This window comes from Galleria mellonella, unplaced genomic scaffold, assembly GCF_026898425.1.
Source record: "Galleria mellonella isolate WM207_F2 unplaced genomic scaffold, CSIRO_AGI_GalMel_v1 utg159, whole genome shotgun sequence".
NCBI classification, from domain to species: domain Eukaryota; kingdom Metazoa; phylum Arthropoda; class Insecta; order Lepidoptera; family Pyralidae; genus Galleria; species Galleria mellonella.
In genome coordinates this window covers 2,078,091-2,101,617 of record NW_026442004.1, presented here as the reverse complement: position 1 = coordinate 2,101,617, position 23,527 = coordinate 2,078,091, and the positions used below count along the sequence as shown (strand labels likewise).

At 30.2% G+C, this 23,527-nt stretch overlaps 1 protein-coding gene across 2 annotated transcripts; it reads right to left on the bottom strand.

The window, feature by feature from the left end:
• Window positions 1–5,100: 5,100 nt before the first annotated feature.
• Window positions 5,101–13,086, bottom strand: LOC113519043 (uncharacterized). 2 transcript variants are annotated; one of them, XM_052892578.1, is made up of 6 exons: window positions 12,920–13,086; window positions 11,115–11,177; window positions 8,461–8,550; window positions 8,067–8,172; window positions 7,451–7,503; window positions 5,101–6,840 (listed from the first exon to the last, which is right to left on the bottom strand). In XM_052892578.1, the coding sequence occupies exons 1-5, from the start codon at window positions 13,011–13,013 to the stop codon at window positions 7,470–7,472; spliced, it is 387 nt and encodes a 128-aa protein (XP_052748538.1). In that variant the 5' UTR covers window positions 13,014–13,086; the 3' UTR covers window positions 5,101–6,840; window positions 7,451–7,469. The 2 variants fall into 2 exon arrangements, with proteins under 2 accessions (XP_052748538.1, XP_052748537.1); XM_052892577.1 differs by lacking the exon at window positions 7,451–7,503.
• Between the last annotated feature and the right edge of the window lie 10,441 nt (window positions 13,087–23,527).

The following is a 23,527-nucleotide window of genomic DNA, read 5'->3' as shown; positions in this document are numbered from 1 at the left end:
GGTGGCTTATAAGGCAACTAAGGAACAGCGTCCCTTTTAAAACATCTGTAAAGCCTAACTGCGGTTGCCAACCCGCCTGCCAAGCGTGGCAACTACTGGTAAAACCCTCCAAGGGAAAGGCTTAACTTCAGCAGTGGACAGTTAAAGGTTGATATGATGATGATGACCAACATGCAACAGCAACAGCTTATAACATGTTTTTGAAATGTGCTAATTAAGCCCTTTCATTTTATAGCGCATGATTAAAAAAATTTTGTTCGTGACTTTATGTACTGTAGAGGGCGCCATAATTAAATTAATCTGCCGTCACATATCCTGTAACCAGCGGACAATCCAAATGCTACTATTATGATAAGTAGTTTGTAAAATTTATAAGGGAATATTCAAAACTTTGTACAAAAGTCGATTGCTTGGGTACCTCTGTCCCATTCGTGTTTCAACCGTGAAGCAGTTGTGTTTGCATGGCTGTGTTTCGGTTTGAAGGGTGGGATATGGCGTGAATTTACTGGGTACAGAGGAATAACACCTGAGTCCTCAGGAATGGCAACGCATGGGGGTATCATGGGCGAAACAGTATACTCTGTTATGTCCATGGTACTGCTCATGTCTATAGGCGACGGTTACCACTTTCCATCAGGTGGGCCGTCAGCTTGTTTGCCATTCTAAGTTCTATAAAAAAAAAAAAAAAAAAAAAAAAATCATCCCCGGGAATATATACTCATATGTACGTGTTCATATATACATACATACCAGTCAAAATCATAACACCCCTTTTTTCTCTACCGTAGCCGGGTAAAAATAAGAAAAATCGTATAATTATATTTTTTTCTATTTTATTTAAAGAAAGAGTATTTTTAAATAAACACATACCATATAAAATAAATAATATACATTGTAAATTTACATAATTACCTACTTTAATAAGTTTAAAAACAAAATCAAGGCATAAATAATAGTGAAAATTTAATAAAATAAGGATAGGTTTCGGATCTCAAAAGTTAATTCTGACACTAAGACTAATAAACGTCTTTGTGTAAAAGTATTCTTTGTTTAGGTACAGGATAAACACGTCTCAGTGGAAAGTTCAAAGAAAATACAAATAAAATGTATTAGAAAAATATAACAGTGCCTGCGTAGATACCTGCGTACTTAATGTAATATAACTGGTATATGTCAGCAGAATACACTACAAGGTTCGCAGTACCCTTCGTGCGTTGCCATTCCGGAGGACTAAAGTATTATGCAAAGTCTGTCTCTTATATTTAGATAATTCTATTTAGTTCATTTAAAAAAAAAAGACATTAACTGAAGCCTGAACATATTTAAACATACCAGTGAACTTGCCATTGAAATCGTATTTTATTATCTCACAGATATGACAATACCATTACTTGAAAGTCATGATAATTAGTAGATAACGACTTGAATAGTTACTTGATTAGAATAATCGTTAGTATGCATACTAACATTTGACACTAAGCTCTAACTGTTATTAGCAGAGACTCTATGACCTTTCCTGTTAGTCATCAATCTCTGACCGTTATTAATCCTATATCCATATTGCGACACGTTTTCACCACTAAACGAGGCATCATCAGGCAATTAATCGATCGAAACTTGATTTAATAGGGCCTGAGTATACAACGCCATGAACTCAATGTTTGCAAGATTGTTTACCTAAACTGCTGATGCGATGAATAGCTTTAGATACTAAGATGTATGCGAACAAACATTGTTAATCTTCTATAAGTGCATACTATAGATATGTATAACAAACAATCTGTACATATTTATTTAATAACATACTCGTATATGCAATTAACGCCAAATTGACTAAATAACTCTTATGTTAATTGCATATATATTTATGTGTTTTGCCTTTTATGGCAAATTTTTGTGAGTATCAAAATAAATAATTACATATTTATTATTTTTATTATTTCGAATTAGATGATACTTCGTTACAATTACAAACTATGTTAATTTAATTAATGTCAAATTGTACTAATATAATAGAGATATCTAAATTACTATTTAAAAAATTTGTTCAGGAAGCTCTACATTTGTTCACTAGTACCCATCTAGTATCCATAATATAAACTCTGCTTCGGAACTAGATAATATTTTATAAGTTTATATATTAACCATTTTTTATAAATAAATTTAATATTAACTGAATAACTGAATATTTATAATAAGTATGTCCACTCATTATCAGAGTACTCTTAATAATAGACTAAGATATTCAAAGAATAATAAATGTTAATAGTTAATAACCTAAAATCACATAAGTGTCTAAAAATATGTATGTTCCTTTTTAACCACATGAGTTATACTATTTGTTAAATCATATATCCCAAATATTACTAAATCTTTTCAGTCATTTGAATATTTAAACATTCAGATATTTTTATAAAATTTCACATAACATTAATAGAATAAATTTAATAAGTTGGTCATTTATAGCCCAACCACAAAGTAGCGTGGATACTTCAAAACTAAAAGAATAACTCGTTATTATCTTTCTTGACTTATTCTGGTACCTTTTAAAATAGATTATAGAAATTTTAAAAGATATCAGAATTATGTTAGAACATAATAACGTAAAATATTATCTATCAGATAGATTGACGGCACAAGAAATGAATTCGGGACCTCTAGATAAGTACCTTTGCGCTCTACGATCACCAAACAAATGAAAACTCAAACCAATATAAAGTCAAATTTACAGCATCGAATGGAAATGAAAAGTTATAAATTTTCGGGTATGTTCGAAGTTGGATCGGCTTCCTCGATTCAATTAAAGGATTTTACACTAACTACCTATTTTCTTCAATTTTATACGGCGCAATACTGCAATAAAACATAATGTGAGTGTTGATTACCAATATCTAAATTCATTACTAGCTTTTAATCTGCATTGTAATTATGTCTAGTTTTTAATATATATATATATATATATATATATATATATATATATATATATATATATATATATATATATATATATATATATATATATATATATATCACGTTTGAGTTTTCTAAAACTTCCCTAAGGTAGACTGGAATCAATTTTAGCATTAATTCCGCCTTGTACACGTACATGTTCTAATTAATAAATAAATAAATAATAAATAAAACTGATTTCGATATTATAATAGTAACTGACCGTCGCTATATATATATATATATATATATATATATATATATATATATATATATATATATATATATATATATATATATATATATATATATATATATATATATATATATATATATATATATATATATATATATATATATATATATATATATATATTATAAATTTAACTAGACATAATAATATTATATATATATATATATATATATATACTTATGTATTACGACTCTTACGACTGTACTATATTATAACTATTCAACAGATAACTAACCGAAGTGTGTACTATGAAAAAATTTTTCATAATTTTTTTTTCCTGAGGAAGTTCTCAATTCGGCTTCATCGATTTCCATGTGTATATTACACAATAAGAGATCTAACTCTAAACACTAATTCTAAAATAATTGTAATATCAGATTTTTTTCAACCGACTTCGATAAAAAAGAATGTTTTTAATTCGCTTCTATTTTTTTATATTTATAAAACCATAACATAACTTCGTCAGTTGTAAACTGATTTGGGAAACTCTTTTTTTATTTGAATGGATATTATACGTACAGTTTTGTTTCATAGAAATTTTATCAAAATCTGTTCAGTAGTTTAGTTTTTAAATCAAAATAACTGGTTTTGTCACAATTGAATTTTATTTTTTTGAGGTACTAAATCTTGATTTTATTATCTAACCCAAAATTGATTAAAGAATCGTAAGCTATATTACGTACGTAAACAATATGTATATGTGAATTCCACCTATTTGGGCATGTGCATATACTATCAATATTGCTGATAAAAAATCTATTCTGTATACTCGTAAATATTCATTCTTTTTAAAATCATAAAGCAAGCGTAGTTTGAAGCAATCATATTTCACCAGTGCATCCACCTTTATTCAATTTTGTCTGTATCATTCACGTGCATTTTCATTTCATTCGATATCAAACTCTTGGTACTACTGTTGACGGCCGGCCTTCAATATGAATAGTCAGTCATAGACAGGAATAAGTCAAATAGAAATAAAGTTGTTGAATATAGATATATATGTCGTACATACCTCCTATCCACGATGGATGCAAGGTAATTAAGCGTATAAACTAATTTTCTCCAAATAAAATCTTTACCACTATTAAAAAGAATTATTTACACGAAAATAGTAACAACATTGATATAAGGTGATAAATTGATATAACTATAAAAATGTTAGTTGATCAAACTGCCAGCAACACCCATCTAGTGCTCAAAGAAATATGTTACAAATTTAAATATTAAATCCGAAATTTAATTGTTCGTATAGTTCTACCACTTAGTTCTATCACACTAAAGACAATAGAACCAAACGGATTTTATTATATTTATTTTTTACCACTGAGTTGGCAAACTAGCATTCAGCCCACCTAATGGTGGCCTATAAACGCTTGCAATACCAAAGGTATTACGCGCGCGATGCTGACCCTGAAGAAACGTTTATTTTATTATCCGTTTAGTTCTTGTAGTATTACATAAACAAATTCGGTAATTTTTAATATTAATCAAGAATTGATAAAAAAGATCACTATCCACCTTTTTATAAGGATAAAAAATTATGACAATGATCTATAGACATGAACGTCACAAAATATACTATGACGCCGGAGATAAGCCTCCTATGTTGCCATTTCTAAGGACTAGGTTGTTATAGGTACGCCGTGCCTTAGAATTTCACTACCCTTCAAACTAAAACACTTGTTGTTGAAAAATATTAGATTCATTACATCCCACAAATTGGAAATTTTAAATTAGCGATTAAACACAAAACCTCACTATTAAATCAAAAGCAGTGACGTAACCTGTTTATTTTATAACTCTAGTTAATTTTAATATTTCGGTATAATGGGAGTAATTAATAAAAACAAGTATAAGTATATATTGCATTTATTTAAATACATCTAATATTTCTCACATTCATGGACCTTCTAATATCATATTTTAATATTTTTACTAAAGCACATAATTATGTAGTATGTTTAGCAATTACGTATTATTTTGGTATTATTATAAAAGCACTTGTACTTGGAGAATACAAATAATTTTTCTAATAATATCAATATGTATACAAAGTTCCACCAAATATCAACAATCACAACAATTATTATACATAATTATTTATTTATAGGATTTAATATATTTTAATAATACTACACATACAGAACACTAAGAGAGTAGTCAAAGTTTATTCAATTTTTAATTGTATTATATTAAAATGAAATAGTTATAGCAATATTATAAATGTTTTAATACCATGGCATAAGAATAAATAGTCTGGGTAGAAGTGACGCTCACGTACTTTCTATGTAAGTGTAGCGATACCAACAAAATGTACTCCACATTCCTTCACTCAAATAGGGTGGTAACAAATTTATAATCATTTGATAAATCACTTTGTCGTACATAAATAATAAAAAGCAATCCGGTACACCGTACTCTAGGTTTGTATGGACAAATGTAGAGTACGGTACCCACCTGCCAGTAGAATTAACACCGATACATACAATTTATGAATTTATACATGAATAAATTTGAGCAATATAGTGTTACTAATTGCTAGTAAATCTTTTGTGAAAAAGTTTTACAACGGTCATCTTTTTTATTATTTTTGAACTTAACACTACCAAATTCATCGAAAATGATAACTATATTAAACATGGTTTCTTTCGACCTTTTATAAAATGTAATAACCTCCTCCCTCTACCATAGGAGTAACGACATCACATGCTATCTGATAACTCATACACGACATGGATAAAATTATCAATAATATATATAGTACATATAACATAAACGTTATTTTTATTATGTGAAATTATATTTTTTTTTTGTTGCTAAGTAAACAAATCGTCAATTTTAGTACTTTGGTTGTTAAATAAAAGAAATACGCCATCTTGTGGCTTAATATTAAACATGCTCTCTGAGTGGCGCACGACCGCACTAATTAAAGGAACTAAACGTACGTGCCTACGATTTGAGCGATGAACTCGATATTATTATTGACGAGAGTGTCACTTCTACCTAGTTCTTATTCTTACAGCATCTGAGTCTTCAACATAATTTTATAATACAATTTTATCCAAAAGATTCATTCTTACTCCCTATTTTTATAATATAGAATATATGTCTAAAAATTTGTGGCAAATTTTAATGGAAACGATCGTCGTGATAAATAATACTTTTTTTTATCACAACATTTATAACAGTATAAATTCTTTAATACTTATACGTTATTATATATGTATATGTAGGTAAGTTTGCAAAAACTACGATCGTTTAAACAGAAATATAAAAAAAAAGATTTTTTTTATGTAGATGTTATGTAGAGACACATTTGACATATTGTGTATAAAATTGGCTAAAAAAAGAGATAAGAAAGAGATGAAGAAGATCTTTGTATATAAAGACGTAGTATACAGATATCTTTGGTAGATATGAACTATGGCAAGCAATGATATATTATATACATTCTATACTCTGATTGACTAAATAAGGAATTTAAAAATTAAAAATGAATATTTTATTTTAGATACAGCAATTAATAAGTGTTACATAAATTGAATTTCTCTTACAATTTTCTAGAAATAAAACTTTAGAAAAATTAATATTTCTATTCTATGGGTATTTTCATGTCATCACTCTGTACGACGTCAGCACTGAAACAAAACGAATGGTCTACGTTAAAAAAATACATTTTATATTAGTACAAATAATATCTAGGCAGAAAAAACGTTAAAACAATGATAGGGACAATAACGGGCCATTGCCCATTACACAAACATTTATACACAATAGCAGCCACAGACAGCCTTCTATGTCGAGGCTGTTTTGACACCGAAGAAACAGCTGTTCATGTAATCCTGGAATGTGAAACTGTGGTCCCTTAACGTTTATAAATTCGTGGAACAGTAAGGTCGCTCCATGACGCCTGTGATGATTCCAGGAAGCTTCTATGCTTCTGGGCGGAGCTGGGCTAGCTATAGTAGCCATCACACATACGCACAATGGTCCAAATGAGAGACTACGTGCGGAAAATAGAGTCCAATTTACATTACATTACATTTAGTACGAATAATATTATAAAGGAATTAATATTAGTTTTTTATCACAACTTTAGCCTAGTGATTAAAAATTGCCTATGTTCTTTTCCACCTGAAATACTATATACCTTATGACGATTAGTTTAGCCATTAAATCTCCAAATAGTAACAAATAAACTCACTTTTATATTTATAATATTAGTAAGAAGTTTAAAAAATAACCTACCCATGACAACTGAACACCATTATTTGCCGTACGGACAATAATGCCCCATTTTCCTGTAATATTGAGTAAAGGATATATATAGAGTAATGAATATATTATATATTTCTGGTACATGCTCTAGATACTTTTTATTAAACTCTTTAAAAAAATACTAACAAAAATGTCGATACGAACTCGTAAAACCTGGCTGTTTTGCGTCTTTACATTCATAAATGGAACAATACGTTTAAAATCGATCCGCCATCATCGTCAATCGTCAATTATCCATCAGTCCTGTTATGAACACATACTTTCCGCGCGTGATTTAATTTTCTTAATCAGAATTGTGTTTCTATCACTAGACAAAAACGCTAACACACAGATCAACTATAGATGTCTGTTATGCCAAAAACTTGCATATAGATTTATAAAGTTAATTAAAACTACCACGGTTTCACTCGCGCAAATTACTATATAATTTTTTTTTTATAATATAACCTATTCGTGTACTAAATTTCATTCAAATCCGTACAGTAGTTTTCGCGTGAAACAGTAACAATTATTCATCCATACACACGTTGTCACAAACTTTCGCGTTTATAACAATAGTAGGATAGTAAGATACAAGTCAACTTACTCATAATATGGATGTTGCTTTCCCTGTAGCATGAGAGAGAGCGCTGTTTTGGAACTCCTTTTGCCGGGCACATCTTCTGCCCTTAACTCCTTGCTCAACATGTGATCTGTAATATATAAATTTATTAAATTACCGTTCTCTATATAGTAAAAAATGTACCTATTTTTAAGAAAAATAAAATATAAAGAAGAATAAAAATCTACCCATGTATAAACATAAAACATGTTGCGACAGAAAATTTGTAAATCTAAAATGAAAAACAATACAAGGTTATTCAGTCTCTATATATAGTCGGTTGATTAAAAATATAATTACTTTTAGGATATTTCAATTCTGACATTGAAATAGTAAATTTCAAATTATATATAATGACTAAAGATATTAATAATCATACTTTTAAAGGCATTTCCTGTTCTTTTTCTGTATTCTTGATCCAGGACGGGCAGTAAACCGGGATATAATTGTAATGGTGTTCGGTAGAAATCTGTAATTAAACAATCAATATAAAATAACTTTAAAAACAAATTATTAAATAACGAACATTCTTTACTAATTAGTACGTAATTTATTACGCTTCGCAGGGAAAGATAGAATATTTGAAAATAATATACTCGCTGATCAGCTTTCTACAGGTAAAATAATTTTTAAAGTCGGTAGAGTAATTTTTAAGTTTATCCTTTACAAATAAAATATTTCTTCTTTATTAGCATTTATTTCTTCTTATTTAAATAACGAAATTAATTACGTAATTACGTTTAACTAGATGTGATCTATTTTTGTCAATGACGGAAAAAAAAGTCGGTAAGAATCTGATCTCAATCAGTTGGGCCATTCTTGTGTAAAACTTAGCGTTTCACGTCATATAAATATAATCCACTAACACTCACATAGTAAAAAATTTCAAATATCATAGTTTTTTCAGCATCCTTATCATAAATATACTCATTATTTCTTATTTATATTTATTAGTTCGTTTATTCATGCATACATTACAGATATATTTCTAAAAATATTTAATGACTACAGTTTTCCATTTATTATGAATTTATTATAATCTTATTTTACTATTAGTCCATACAATAGAATTATGAAGAAATTGAAATTTGGCCGTGTGGTCCTGGCATAGAATAGGCCACCCCTTCCTTCCCGTGGGTGTCATGAGAGCCAACTAAGGGAGAGCGAGGGCTGGTCAGCATCGTCCCTCTTACAACATTTCTAAAGCCTAATTGCGGTTGCCAATCCACCTGCCAAACATGGCAACTACTGGCAAAACCCCCACAGGGGAGGTTTATGTTAAAGACATACAAAGACACACAGAGAAAACAGTTAAAGGCTGATATGAAGATTATTTTAATAATATAATAAAATTGTAAGTAAACGATGTCTGTACATGAGAGATATTTAAGAAAAAGTAATATAAGGGGTCTTAATAAGAACAATAAAGGCCTCAACAATAATTTTTAGAAATTTTGTTCGTCTGTCTGTATGTTTGTTCTGGCATTACGAAGATAAAACTGCACCACATTGGATACAAATTTTACAGTTATGTTCCTAAAAGTCTAATTTATATTCTAAAAATGGTGTATTTAATTGTTTTTCTTTTTCATCTAAAATTCACACATACAAAGTATCTAGCAAAAGAACGGTGTAAATATAATAAAACGTAGTGTTTTTTTAAGTGCTTAAGCGGTTCAACGGTTCGGAAAGAGAGTCACGTGCTGAATTATAGAGAGAATACGAACTCCTCACTGGACAAATTCACTAGAATATCATAAACGGGTCTATTGGGAATTTGTAGGTGGGCATATAATAGATCTTATACTTTTAGATGGAGTAACAAGTGTCAAAATATATCTTAAGAAACGATTAGTCAACTATCTGGCTGTCGCATCGTTTTATGACACTAAATGTTCATAGGCAGCATATAAAGATAAAATTATGGCATGTTACCATTTGATTGATTGGGCCGTCATCTCGTTTGCTATTATGAATACATAAAAAGTCATCAATTAAAGAACTGAGACAATTTTAAAGGTTTATTTATTTATACTTTATTGTACACAAAAATTTACAATGATATAATTTATATTAAATAAAAAAGTACAACAGGCGAACTTAACTCTGTAAGAGTTCTCTTCTAGCAAATAATTAGTGGAAAGGAGCATTGATTACCATAAAGGCTCGTCATTGAATATAAAAAATTTAATGAAATAGTTATCTAGCTCTATCTAGGTAATGATGATCTATATAGTAATGTAATAATTTTGGTATTAGAAAAGGTCCTGTCCCCGTAGTGAGACTTGAGCCCAGTAGGTAGGTTAAATGTACGTTAAATACTTCATACTACCCATTATTATTGACAAAAAGGTTTATCGTTAAAAAATATTAATGAAATAGTTATCTAGCTCTATCTAGGTAATGATGATCCATATAATAAAGTAATAATATAATAATTGAGGGTCAATGACCTCCTTCAGTATTAGAAGAGGTCATGTTCTCTTAGAGGGATTCGGGTCCAGTAGGTAGGTTAAATATACGTTAGACACTTCAAACTACTCGTTATTATTTATTAACTAACTATATCATTCCCGTGGGGTTTTCTAGAAAACCTTTTTTAATACTCATTTATAGTCCACGGGAATGTTTTACGTATTATGTATGTTAGCAGCAGTTTAGCTGTGCATTAATCAGTCACACAATTTTTTTTATAATATCATTTTTCTTAAGTATTAAATGAAGCATCATCTCACATATCCAAGTATTTAGAGTTAAATTAAAAACTTAACTCGTCATCCAGTAATATCATTATATCATTGAAATAAAATGATGTTAACACTTTTGAGATATATATGTATCTTTATGCAATATGCATCTTGAAGGCAGTGAGAGGTCACTAACAATATCTCTTTATATTATATCAAGCTTAGAGACACATTAGGAAGTTTGTTTTCTACAATGACCTGACTAGGTATCGAACCTGGGACCTCATCTACGCAAAACAACGTGCCTACCTCAGTGCTACGGAGTCGTCGAATTGAGTATACTTACACAATGTCCGTTCTTCAGAACCAGGTTCTAGCATCGCTTCGTCGGAGCGAGCACGTAAGTAATCTGCAAACAGTAACATAGCATCATCAATACTGCAATATGCATAAGGTTATCAGTGATGTGAGTGCATCTGGGAGGGGGAAAAGGTAAAGACATTATATATATATATATATATATATATATATATATATATATATATATATATATATATATATATATATATATATATATATATATATATATATATATATATATATATATATATATATATATGTCAGACCTTATCTTGAACAATTAAAATAAATATACTGACGACTGTAATTGCTAATATAGATTATCTAAGCTAAGAGGATTTTAACAATTAAGACAGTGGTTGATTGATTATATTTTTTTTTCTATTTCTGCAGCCATTTATATATTATATATTTTTCAAAGTGGTATAAAATTCTACAAAATAACACTTGATTCAATAAAATAATTACTACAGTTTTAGAATCCGATGTGGCAGGATACGAGTATAGTATCGTCACTTCGTATTCAACCGATATATAATATATTAGTTATTGTACTAATATATAGATATTGCATCTTCAATATATACCTACATATTACTATATAAACGACGTAGCTCTTTTTGAAATCATTGTGGTTAATTCCTAGTGGATTTAATATGAATTAATCATCTCGTCGCATCTCAGCTTTTTGGCCAAGATCAAAGTGTAATATGAATTAAGTAGGCGAATTGACCTTATTACGTCCTTATCATTTCATCCTCCACTGGCGCCCCGCCATTATACATCATTAACATAGGGTGAACCATTCCATCAATGCCATTAAAAAAGGCTATTCGAATTAATGGAATTGCGTTTTAAGGTGACAATTTTACATGTTTAATAGCTACCTACATATCGATCAAAAGTTGCCACATTAATAAAATGTATTTTACATTTTATTAATAAAAACAATAAACACAATCCGTTACATGTTGAAATCGTTTAAGATTAAATAAATAATAAATTTAATTTATTAATTGTACATGTAAATAAATTTTATTAGGGAAAGATCCGATTTAATTTATGTTCCAAGATCAAACCTGCCATTATACAACAGATCGTTTAATTAACTCTTATATTAATTAACAAGCAAAGTGTTTCCACAATTTTGTAAGAGAATATTATATGATTATTCTCTTCACTCGCTTCATTATCCATAAAATGCTGGAAATTAAAATTGTTTATCGTAATTTTATTCAAAACTCTTCTTTACATTGCTATGTTGAAAGTCATCATTCAGAACATTGCAGACACCTTTTATTTCTATTAACAAAGATAGGAAACATTAATTACCAAAGCCTAACTGAGGTTGCCAACCCGCCTGCCAAATTTGGCAACTACTAACAAAACCCCTATTATGGGGAAGGCCTATGTTTAGCAGTAAAGAGTTAACGGCTGATTTGATGATAATGAAGTGCCATAGATGCAAAATATAGAGACACCTGTACATAAATTACTTATAATAAATTTGATTCCTTCTTAAACTGTATTCTATTATTAAATATTAAAATAATATACAATACTTCAATGTCAATTCAACAATTCAAATTTAATAACATACTCGTGCAACCGTTTTTAATGTTCAAAAGCATCAATTAATTTAATTACAATCAATTGTCATAACTTCATCATACAGACGAAACAATAAAGATCAAATTTAATTACACAGCGAACGTACCGAATAGCAAAAGTAGCACACATTTTTCTAATTAAAATTCCCTCGCCATTAATATGCAAATTGACAAAAAATACCTTTATAGAAATTGAACCCGTCTTTCCCGACGTCGGATCCCCGGATCTGGGCGAACGCGAGTACCGCCAGAATTGATATAAATGCCTTTCTCATTTTGTGAGATTTTATTAAGACTAATGAGCTAGCAAACGGACATGGCACGGGTACCGTCAGATTTATCACCTGTGAGATGAGCACTGGCGGGGTACGGCTCATCCCTCCATTTTTATAATAAAGGTAGTTGTACATACAGGATCGGTAAACGAAGTGCTTAGTAGTAACGAGTTCTAATCCAGTCTTGACATATAATTAATTTTATACAAATATACTTATTTTCGAGGCAATATTTTAACTACACGGTTACCACTTTCCAATAGCTTTTACGTCAGCGTATGTTAAGTATCATAAAAAATATTAAAGTATTCTTACTTACTATGTAAATATAACAGCAAACTTATTTAATTGAACTAAAAATTTCTACTTTAATAAATGAGAGTACTTTGTTACTTCGAAATCTAATGCTTTACTATACTCTAAATTTTCCGAAGTCCCTACTGTCATCAGCATCATTAAGAATTAGTAAAATAAACATTTTTGTGACCAGCCCGCTGTACGAGTAGGAAACGAATATGTCTATAGATACGTATTCGCTATATCGAATAATTAATCAACTAATCAGCAGGCAGTTCGTAGTCAGCAAAGTCAGACATCTTGTCGTTTCTCATGCGAGCGGTAACAAAAAAGTACAATCGATAAATTCATGTCTACTAAGTTCTAAGATTAACATTAATGCGCAAAAATACAAAATCATATATTTAAAATCGCTTCCAAATACCTCAAATAGTGCCAGCACTCTACTATCAACTAATCTGGTTTCCTTTATCTATGATCTGTATCATTGCATAAAAATCAATAAAAATGTATACAAATGAATAATTGAGTCAACCATAACACAGTTTACTGATATACAATAGTAATACAAATAAAAAATTGTTTAAATTATTGTATGTTAGGAATTAGACCTTTTTCTGTGATATATTCTTCAAAATTTGCTTACCTTTGCATTAAAGTGGTTGGTAACTAAACAAAATTAGACAAGAAATACTAGATTGCGCTGAAATCGAAACTTGTAGTTTTTGTTGATTATTTTGTAATTAAAGATAATCTGAAGTAAAATTACAAAATTTATACATTAAATTCTATTAAAACACATTACAGTAGTATTAATAACCTTGACTGACCTTGACTGGTTTAACCTATACATTTTTATTATTCAGCGAAAGTAGGTAAATATATTTTATTTGTTAGTGTTACTAGACACCAAGTTGTTTACCAAACTATGCCTTTGTCGCAAGGTTAGATGTAATTAGTTCTAAATATAATTTACAAAGTACAGGCCATTTTCTTTTCGTGTCATGAAACAAACATTTTGTTGTTCTCTTTAACTTTTTACGCATTTAGATCAGAAGTTAGAAGTGAATATTAACCTTGACATTATAATTGTAATGAAATAAAGAACAAATGACTGCCCTTTCAATAAAGAAATTGGATAGATATATGAGTTTTCTTTTTTCATGTAGTATGCTGTACTGTACAAAACAATATTCTTGTTACATTACGCTTTACGCTTACATATTTAAAAACATTGAGTTTTTTATAGATACATACTTACACAAACAAAATTTTAATGTTGAAACTCTTTGTTTCTTTCAATTCGATTCAATTCGATTGAGAAAAACTATTCTTAACTATAATCTGAAGCATTTTTATCTAATAAATTGTATTAACACATAGCTATAATAGCAATCAACTGTAAATCGTTTCAAGTAAAATAATTAAAATTCAAATTAATCAGAGTGAAGCTACTCCTTAGGGTAGCTTATGACTATAAAAACTATTGTTGGAACGTCATAGAAAGAAGCCACTTTCAGTGAAGAATGCGCGCGACAGCGCAGCGGGTGCTCGCCCACAGGACTCTTATGTAAATGGCTGGAGATGTCCACAAGATATTTTTATTTTCCAAGACCAGTACAATTCTATGGAGATAGTTTCGTGCTGTTACAATTGTTATTGACGTCATATATACACATAGTACATTTTAAATAATAAAATGGGTACCCAGTGGTGGCATCTTAATAAAACCCGAAAGATCTAGTTTGCCTAACTAAAATAGTCAATAGGCAGATTATAACTATTTTTATCACTCAAAACAATAAAAGAGTATGAGTATACTGTGTGTACCCATCTGTTGCCATTCTTAAGAACACAGGTGTTATATCTCTGTACTCAGTAACTTCATTGCCATATCCCACCCTTCAAACCGAAACACAGTCATGAAAATGTAACTTCTTCACTGCAGATATAGGAATGGAATAAGTAACCTAAGTAAACGACTATTGTATAAAGTCTCTCTCTGGTAAAAAATAATAAACATTAAAATAAAAAAATAAAAATATTTATGTATCCTACAAATTTTATACATGTGATAGTTTGTAAAAATATTTCAATCAATCACACGCTGAATGCGTTTCAATGAAATTTGATACATAGATTGGTTATATTCTTATTTAATACATTGGATACTTTATACACTGAGACACGTGGGCAAATCCGCGGGAACCAGCTAGTTAAACGTGTATTTAACTATCTCTTGCCTACAATTTTGTACGCATAAATTATGAAAGTAGGAAAGCCATGAAATAAACCACTTTTAGACGGCGTATCAAAATTACGACCTCTAGGAACACACCTGTGAAAACCGCATATAATTTGCTGAAGTAATTTATGCATGATGCTTGTACAAATAAATATACAAACAGACAGAGAGCCAGACAAAACTAAATTACTGAACTAATTTCGGGACCAATCCGTAAGTATATAACTTTCAGATAAAAGAAAAAACTAATCTGTTTAGAACTGACAGAGTTATGAGCAAACAAACATAAAAAACTACAACCGAATTAATAACCTACTTCTTCTTGAAGTCGGTTGTAATATTCTAAAACAACTTTATCTATTGTTCTTATTAAGATATTTTGTTCTTAAATATCTCTTATGTACAGACATTATTCACTTTTAATGTTATTATATGCATGTAAATTTGTTACGATTATTTGCATATTTTAAACTATTCATAGCTCGAAATTCAAAAGTCTCATTTTTAAATAGCGAACGCGAATGGCCGGATTTCTGACGACACTTGAGGCAGGGGCTTTCAGCAAATGAGCGTCGGCCTTTGCAACGACTGTGCAATGCGGACAAAGAGGTCTCTCGCCTCCGTGAATTAGGCTGTATCGTCACCTAGAACAGAAATTCAAATGTTATTTATTTTTATGCATCTTAGGATAACAAACAAGCTGACAGTCACTTTATGAAAAATGATTTTTTTAAACAGTGAAATGATAATAGTACCTAAATCTACCTGCGGTATACGCTAGTGGGGCACTAGTAAGAGATGATAGGTGAGGATGAAAGCAGGCCAGCTGGCCCACCGTGACGAATTCTACAAGAATTAACTACAATGGTTTCCATGGGAAAACGCGTGGACGTCGACCTGATAAGGTACATTACTAGCAATGGGGTTGTTATACCCCATTATTAATAATCTCTTTCATCCAATGGCAAGTGGCAGCCGTTGCCTATAGACATGAACCATGGACATAACAGTACTCGTAGGCCCTTTCGTGCGTTGTTATTTCTAAGGACAAAGATGCTCGTATTATACCTCCGTATCTTATAACACAACACAATAATACAAGCACAGCCGCTTTAAGGATGATAATGGTAACTCTACCGTGCTAACGGTATATGCTGGCGGGATACCAGGGAAAGATGATAGGTGAGAATAAAAACAGGTCATATGGCCCATTGTGACGAATTCATAAAGACTTAACCAAGATGTAAGTAAAAATATTTTTATGCAACTTATAATGGCAAAAAGCTGACAGCTCACCCGATGGAAAGTATAACCATCGCCTGTAAACATGAACAGTACCATGGACATAACAGAGTATACTGTTTCGCTCATGATATCCCCCATGCGTTGCCATTCCTGAGGACTCAGGTGTTATTCCTCTGTGTGTATATTTCTGTGTATGAACATATACAGACGTGGTGGTGTTTGTGTTTGTGAGGAAATGTCTTCAGTAGCGGTCGGGCCGTCCGCATCAACTAGTTTGCCATTCTAAGTTGCATAAAAAAAATACACGTTGAAATTAAAATTTGGAGAAATGTGCCATGTTAATCTAGACAATATATATACTGGTAGGTTATATCCTAACTTAGTTAGCATATAATGTACTTTATACACTGATTTACAAGGATAAAGCCACGAGATATAGCTAGTTCACAATATAAAAGTTTAGAATACTAGCTAACCCGGTAAACGGTTTTATTTCTCCTAAAGATCACTTATCGGGATAAGAATTATCCTATCTCAAGTCTCACTTGAGTCCAAATTAACAGAAACTTAATATTGCGGCACTGGATTATATATAATACTAGATTCTACCCACGACTTCGTTCGCCTGACCAGGATAAAAAGTAGCCTATAACTTTCTCCTTTTATCATGTATACTATTATGTACATGTATACCAAATACTATATTAATTAGTTAAGCCATTAAATCAGTATTAGTTAACAAACAATCAAACAAACTTACTCCTCGTAACCTTCTCACAGATCTTTTTCGCATTATTGTAAAAGTTATTACAGAGAAAAACTGTTTTCCTTTATAAATTTTACTGAATATTTTGTCAAAAATAAGTGTAGAAGACAATATCTAATGGACTTTATTAAATAGATACTGTCACGTAGTTTAACTCCAACTACAGTGAAATAATAAGTTCTTAAAATCATTGTATGGTACAAAAGAATTATCTATAAGTATCTACAATTAGCGATTAACATAAGTTATCAACAATAAAAAAAAATCATATGAAAATATTAAATTTAGAATTTCCAAAAATCATAATAACACTGAAAATATGAATTTTCTGCACTTGGTAACACATGGCCCTAAATATAACCACTATATCAAGGTCTCCCGTACCTCTTGTAAAACCACTTCAACAACGGCCTACGAGGTGCACCCGGGGCTTATTTTACACTGGTCTATTTTGTAAATGTGTATTGCACATTTTCTGCCTCGACGGTGTTATTGACGGTGAAATTATAATCACGTTTTCATTTTTTAATGCGACTGCAGTTAAAGGCTGAAGATACTCATAGAATAGTATAACAAACATGTCTATTTAGACTTTTGAAACATTTAGATTTTTTATAGTCTTTCATGTTCTTTTATTTGAATAGCATATGTTTTCATTCTAGAAATAAATAAAACCTTGATTTTCATATATTAATTAAATCACTATAATTAATGAAATAGCTATAGGTATGTAGGTTAATACCTACATATAATTTATAATTAAAAGGATCTATGGATCGCAGCCTCTTTTTCATAAATAAGTACCCATAACATGTACGTATCTACGTATATATTAATTAAGGTGTTATGATTATTATTAATATACATAAATATATGTAGGTTTACTCGAAGAAAACTTTTATATATATAATCATATAGCATTAAATTCAACTTCTGTTAATCTTTTTTCTAAGTTAACAATTCTGTAACTTAATTTTGTGTACAATAAAGTATAAATAAACATAATCAATAGACACAAAATGAAAAGTTAATATACACCAAAACGAATTATTTATTTACATTTATTTGATAGCTTAAATTTAAATACTTAGAAATCGTGATTATTAAAGTTTCCAATTTTTATATTGGAAATTGGAATGCTATAACTACAGATGCAATAGAATGGATGTTATTGTCTCGCTGAGTTTATAATTAAAACGGGATTGAGTGCCAAGCTCATCAGTCTCAGTTTCACTTCAATGGCGGCTTCAGTGAAACACTAGAATTTAATCAAACCAACGCAATATCTTCTGAAAACTGCTGATACACTCGAATACAATTTCACTGAGATAACCTTTTATATTCGTTTTTATGTATCTACCTATTCTATATACAAATAGGTATAATTTTAAAAATATCATTATATTAGATACAGAAATTCATTTTATTTTCTGCGAAAAATTACATCAGTAAACTTAGAAAAAAAAAGAGAGGGTCTTGTTAAGAGAGGGACTGGTTGAAAACCAGCGCTGTGCAGCTGTACACAGTGCACTGGGGAACTCACAGCATTAGCTGAGCCAGTTTCTTTTGTTTAATAAGAGACGCTTCTCATGTATGTAATGTTTTTGTTTTTTCTTTTGTAATTGTGTTTTTCTAGAAATAAATATTTTCTATTCAATTCTAAAAAAATAAAATAAAGTCACATTGCGAAAACAGAAGGCTTAAATAAAAATGTATTCCGCGGTTCTGTTACATGCATACGGCGACGCGACGGCGACGGTTACCCCTTTCTATCAAGTGTGCCATTAGATTGATTGCTGTTCTAAGTTTAAAAAACAAATTTCCCACTAGAAAAAAAGCATTAAAATTTTCATTGGATGAATTTCAGTGCAAACAGTTGAGGAAACACATTGTTTTAATTACATTGAAATGTAAGGATGATATTTCTCAATTTTGTGCTCGTTTCAGTTGAAGATGCGATTTTTTGTTTAAGGACTAAATGCTAATTAAAAAACTGTGTAAAAAACGAAAATCAAATTAAAAAGGTCCATACAACATACAAAAAATAAATATATGAATTAATATCCTTTATCATTGGATGAATTTCATTCGTGTTTCAAACAGTTGAGTAAACACATTGTTTTAATTACATTGAAATGTAAGGATGATATTTCTCAATTTTGTGCCCGGTCGATCCTCAGTTGAAGATGCGATTTTTTAAACATATACTATTTTAATTAATTTTTAAAATTATTTTTAAAAATGTTTAAGTGTGACTAAATGCTTAGCAATTAAAAAAAAAGAAAAAAAAAAATTTCTTTACCAACTGGTTAAACAATTAATAAGAGGAAATCAGTCATAGTGATTAGAGCAGACCAGTCCCTACAAGCAGCACCCGTTCACGAGTATGACGGATAGCCATCACTGCGCTCGACCATATTTTAGGGACCCAATGACCCGGCCCACCACGCCGCCACAAGTTGGACATTTTAGTGAGCATGACTAAAAACACTAGACCACTAAGATTAAAAATCTGGTAACCATACAACATACAATACAATAAATATATGAATTATTTTCTTATATCCTCTGATATTACCAGAGAGAGAGGCTTTCTTACAAAAAATTGTTTAATATAAGATTTGAATTGCCTCTCTGTCGATTTAATGCAGATTCCGGCAGTTTATTATAAAATCTTATGCAATTACCATAGAATGAATTACTGATTTTGTGCAGACCATTCGTGTTTCTACTTGTACAGTCTTTGAGTTTTTTAAAGCAGTTGTATTTATTTTCATAAATGTATTGCTGTATTTCGAGTTTTAAAGGACGTGGGATATGGCTCTCTTTTGTAAAACAAATATAGTATTTATATCGGCTGCTGGTTACAGAGAAATAACTAAAATATACAAGTCAGGAATGGTCTGTTAATTGCCTAATTCTTCTAATTGCATATGCAGCAGGTCTACTGGCCAATTTTGATATCATGGGTCCACTGTTATACCTAAAAAAACTGATCATTAACAAAATTTACTATTTCGTCATTAAGCAATAACTGTGTATTTATTAGTCTTACATTAGGAAGTGTAAATTTTATACACTTTGTTTTGCTGGAATTTAATAATAGGTTATTACATGTAAACCAATTTAATATTGCAGCATAGCACAATTTACATCGTCTAATTGATTACTTTGACGTCCAATTTTAAACACTAACGTATCATCCGGCACTATATCTGCAATTTCCTATAAAGGGAAGGTCATTTATGTAGATTAAAAAGAGAAAGGGGCCTAAGATTGACCCTTGTGGAACGCCCATCTTAATATTAGTTTGATTTTACACCGTCAATATCTACAGTTGAACCCTATCCTCTAAAAAATTAATTTTAGATCATTATATCTTATACCATAATGTTCGAGCCAAAAGCGTTTTTGATCCACACAATCAAATGCCTTTGATATATAGTGCATCCTGTGACCCTCCCAAGATTCGAAAATATGTGTCATTAGCAACACCTGCGTCAGTGGTAGACTTGCCGGCGGTGAAACCATATTGCTGACTGTGAAGCAGTCCGTTAACCCTGGAAATGATTTAACATTATCTTTTCAAACACCTTACTTAGAACTGGCAAAATGATATAGGTCTTTGGAAATCTTTAAATAGTTTTTTGCTAGAGAAAAACGATTAATAAAACAATATAAAGCCTAGAAAAAGACATCGGTCTTCGATTTTTTAAATTTAGGTTTATATTTTTAGATAGACAAGCGAACAACAACCGATGCAATAGAACGTCAAAAGAAATATTAATATTTCTATCATTGTTGTTGTTATTAATTTATTATCATAATAAAATTGATTACGCTATTTTAGATCTTCCAGTTTCTTTATTTAATGCCTGGTTTTAATTTTGTCGAAGACCTTATTTGTTTATTAAAATAATTAGACTTCCCTTAATCGGCTATTTTTTTTGACGAAATCCTACTCGTTGCCCATTCCGTGAAAAAACATGAACTTCTTTTTTCTTGAAAAATTGTTCATATTCTCCGGGCCTATTCTATTACTAGATTGGCACTATACGGCGATAATTTAGTACATCCTCTGTTATGCTAAATTATTATCATTACTTGATAATTTTTAAATCTTGAAACTTGAATTAACTATTTAAAAAAAAACTAAATAGATATCTGAACTAAACATGTATACGGAGGAATTACAAATCAATCACTTTATCCTGTATTTTTATCAAGTTTCTAACAAGCTTACATAAAAGTGTTATTCTATTTAGCGAAAATTCGATTCTAGTATTTTTAGTTTGCTACTTGAACACTTAATTTAAATACGTGACATGCTCATAGAGTAATAATATCAGTTGGTTCATCTAAGGAATGTTTTCTTAAAAATATTTTTATTTTATTTCCATAATGAAAAAATTAATAATCCAAATAAACATACACTATACTAACATAACAAATGTGAAATTTTGTCCAAATATTTACATATTATTCTCTCAATTAAGCTTAAATTCCTAAACGTAAATAAAAGAAAATTGGCATATGGATGGATCATTAAGGCCCAATTTACGCTATAATATCAGCCTCGATTCTATCGCGGTATAGTATACTTAGTTATAGTGACTGAAACAGAACAGAACTGGACTGTAGTTTAAAAATTGTTTCTTACGATATATTTATATTACTTTACCAAACCGAAATCGGACCGAGAACGAATCGGGACCAACATTAAAATGTGAAGCCAGATTAATCAATTAATTAAGTATATGGGGTAGGAGATTAAATAATAGGTCACCTTTTATCCAAATTCTTGCAAATAAAGCCAAATAAAGAGAATTACGACTAGTTTATAAAATATTTTTTTTTACATATAGCAACACACTTCAGATAATAGCTGCATATAATGTTTTAATACTTATTAGTGAATAGGTACACGACAGGAATAGTATATCCAATAGCAATTGAAAACTTTTGACTGCAATCTGCAAGATTTATTTCATGTCTCGGAAAATACAATAGCCATCGACGTGAGCCACTTTTCTATACAACACAGGCTACCTAAAACAGTCTCGTCATTAGAGGATGTCATTCTCACAAAAAAAAATTAAAATAATTATGTAAAAGCTTAGCTATACTTGTAATATTTTATCACTTATCGTTACGATACCTATCTACATATAATTAACTAAACCCAAATATTAAAACATTAATTGAAGTTGGCACACTGTCTTAACTTTATCTGTGACAACACATGTAATCGCATGTCGTAAGCGTTGACAAATGGCGGTGTGACAGGGCGACAAGCAACATATCCAATGTGATGCGAAGTCACCGTGATGCGAATCGAATACGACCGGTAATCGAATCTGGGACAAGTGAAGATCTTTTATTTATTGCTTTCTGTCTAATCTCAAGACGTTCTAGGTTTCTGAAAAAAATAATAAAGAAGTGACTGATGATGTTACGATTATAAATAAAAGGACTTATCTAGGTAATCTATAAAATTTCGTGCAACGAAAAAGGGCATGATAAAACGGTAAAACCTTTTTTACTGCTTAAAAAAGAACTGTATTATTTTTAGAGTTACTACTACTACAACTTTCTTTTTTCCATCCTAATTTATAGATACAAAAATAACTTTAACAAATGATAAACAGATTTGGATGTATGGATTTTCGTTAAAATCGGTACATCATCCCGAGTGACACTGGCAATAATTTTCTTGAAAATATCATTTTTCAATAGGATTTTTTTTTATTTGCAGAAAAAATATATTTGTTTGTTGAGATGCATGAGACATAAGCATCACCACATAGTAGATATAATCTTTCTTTTATATCCACTACTCAAAATTTTGGAAAAAGAGAATTCTCTGTAATGGGGGTCTGGTTCCATCACTAACCTGCTCACGCGGTCTCTCCTAAAAACTAGTAATACGATGTGCCAGCGGTTTTAACTTCATCCTCGCCT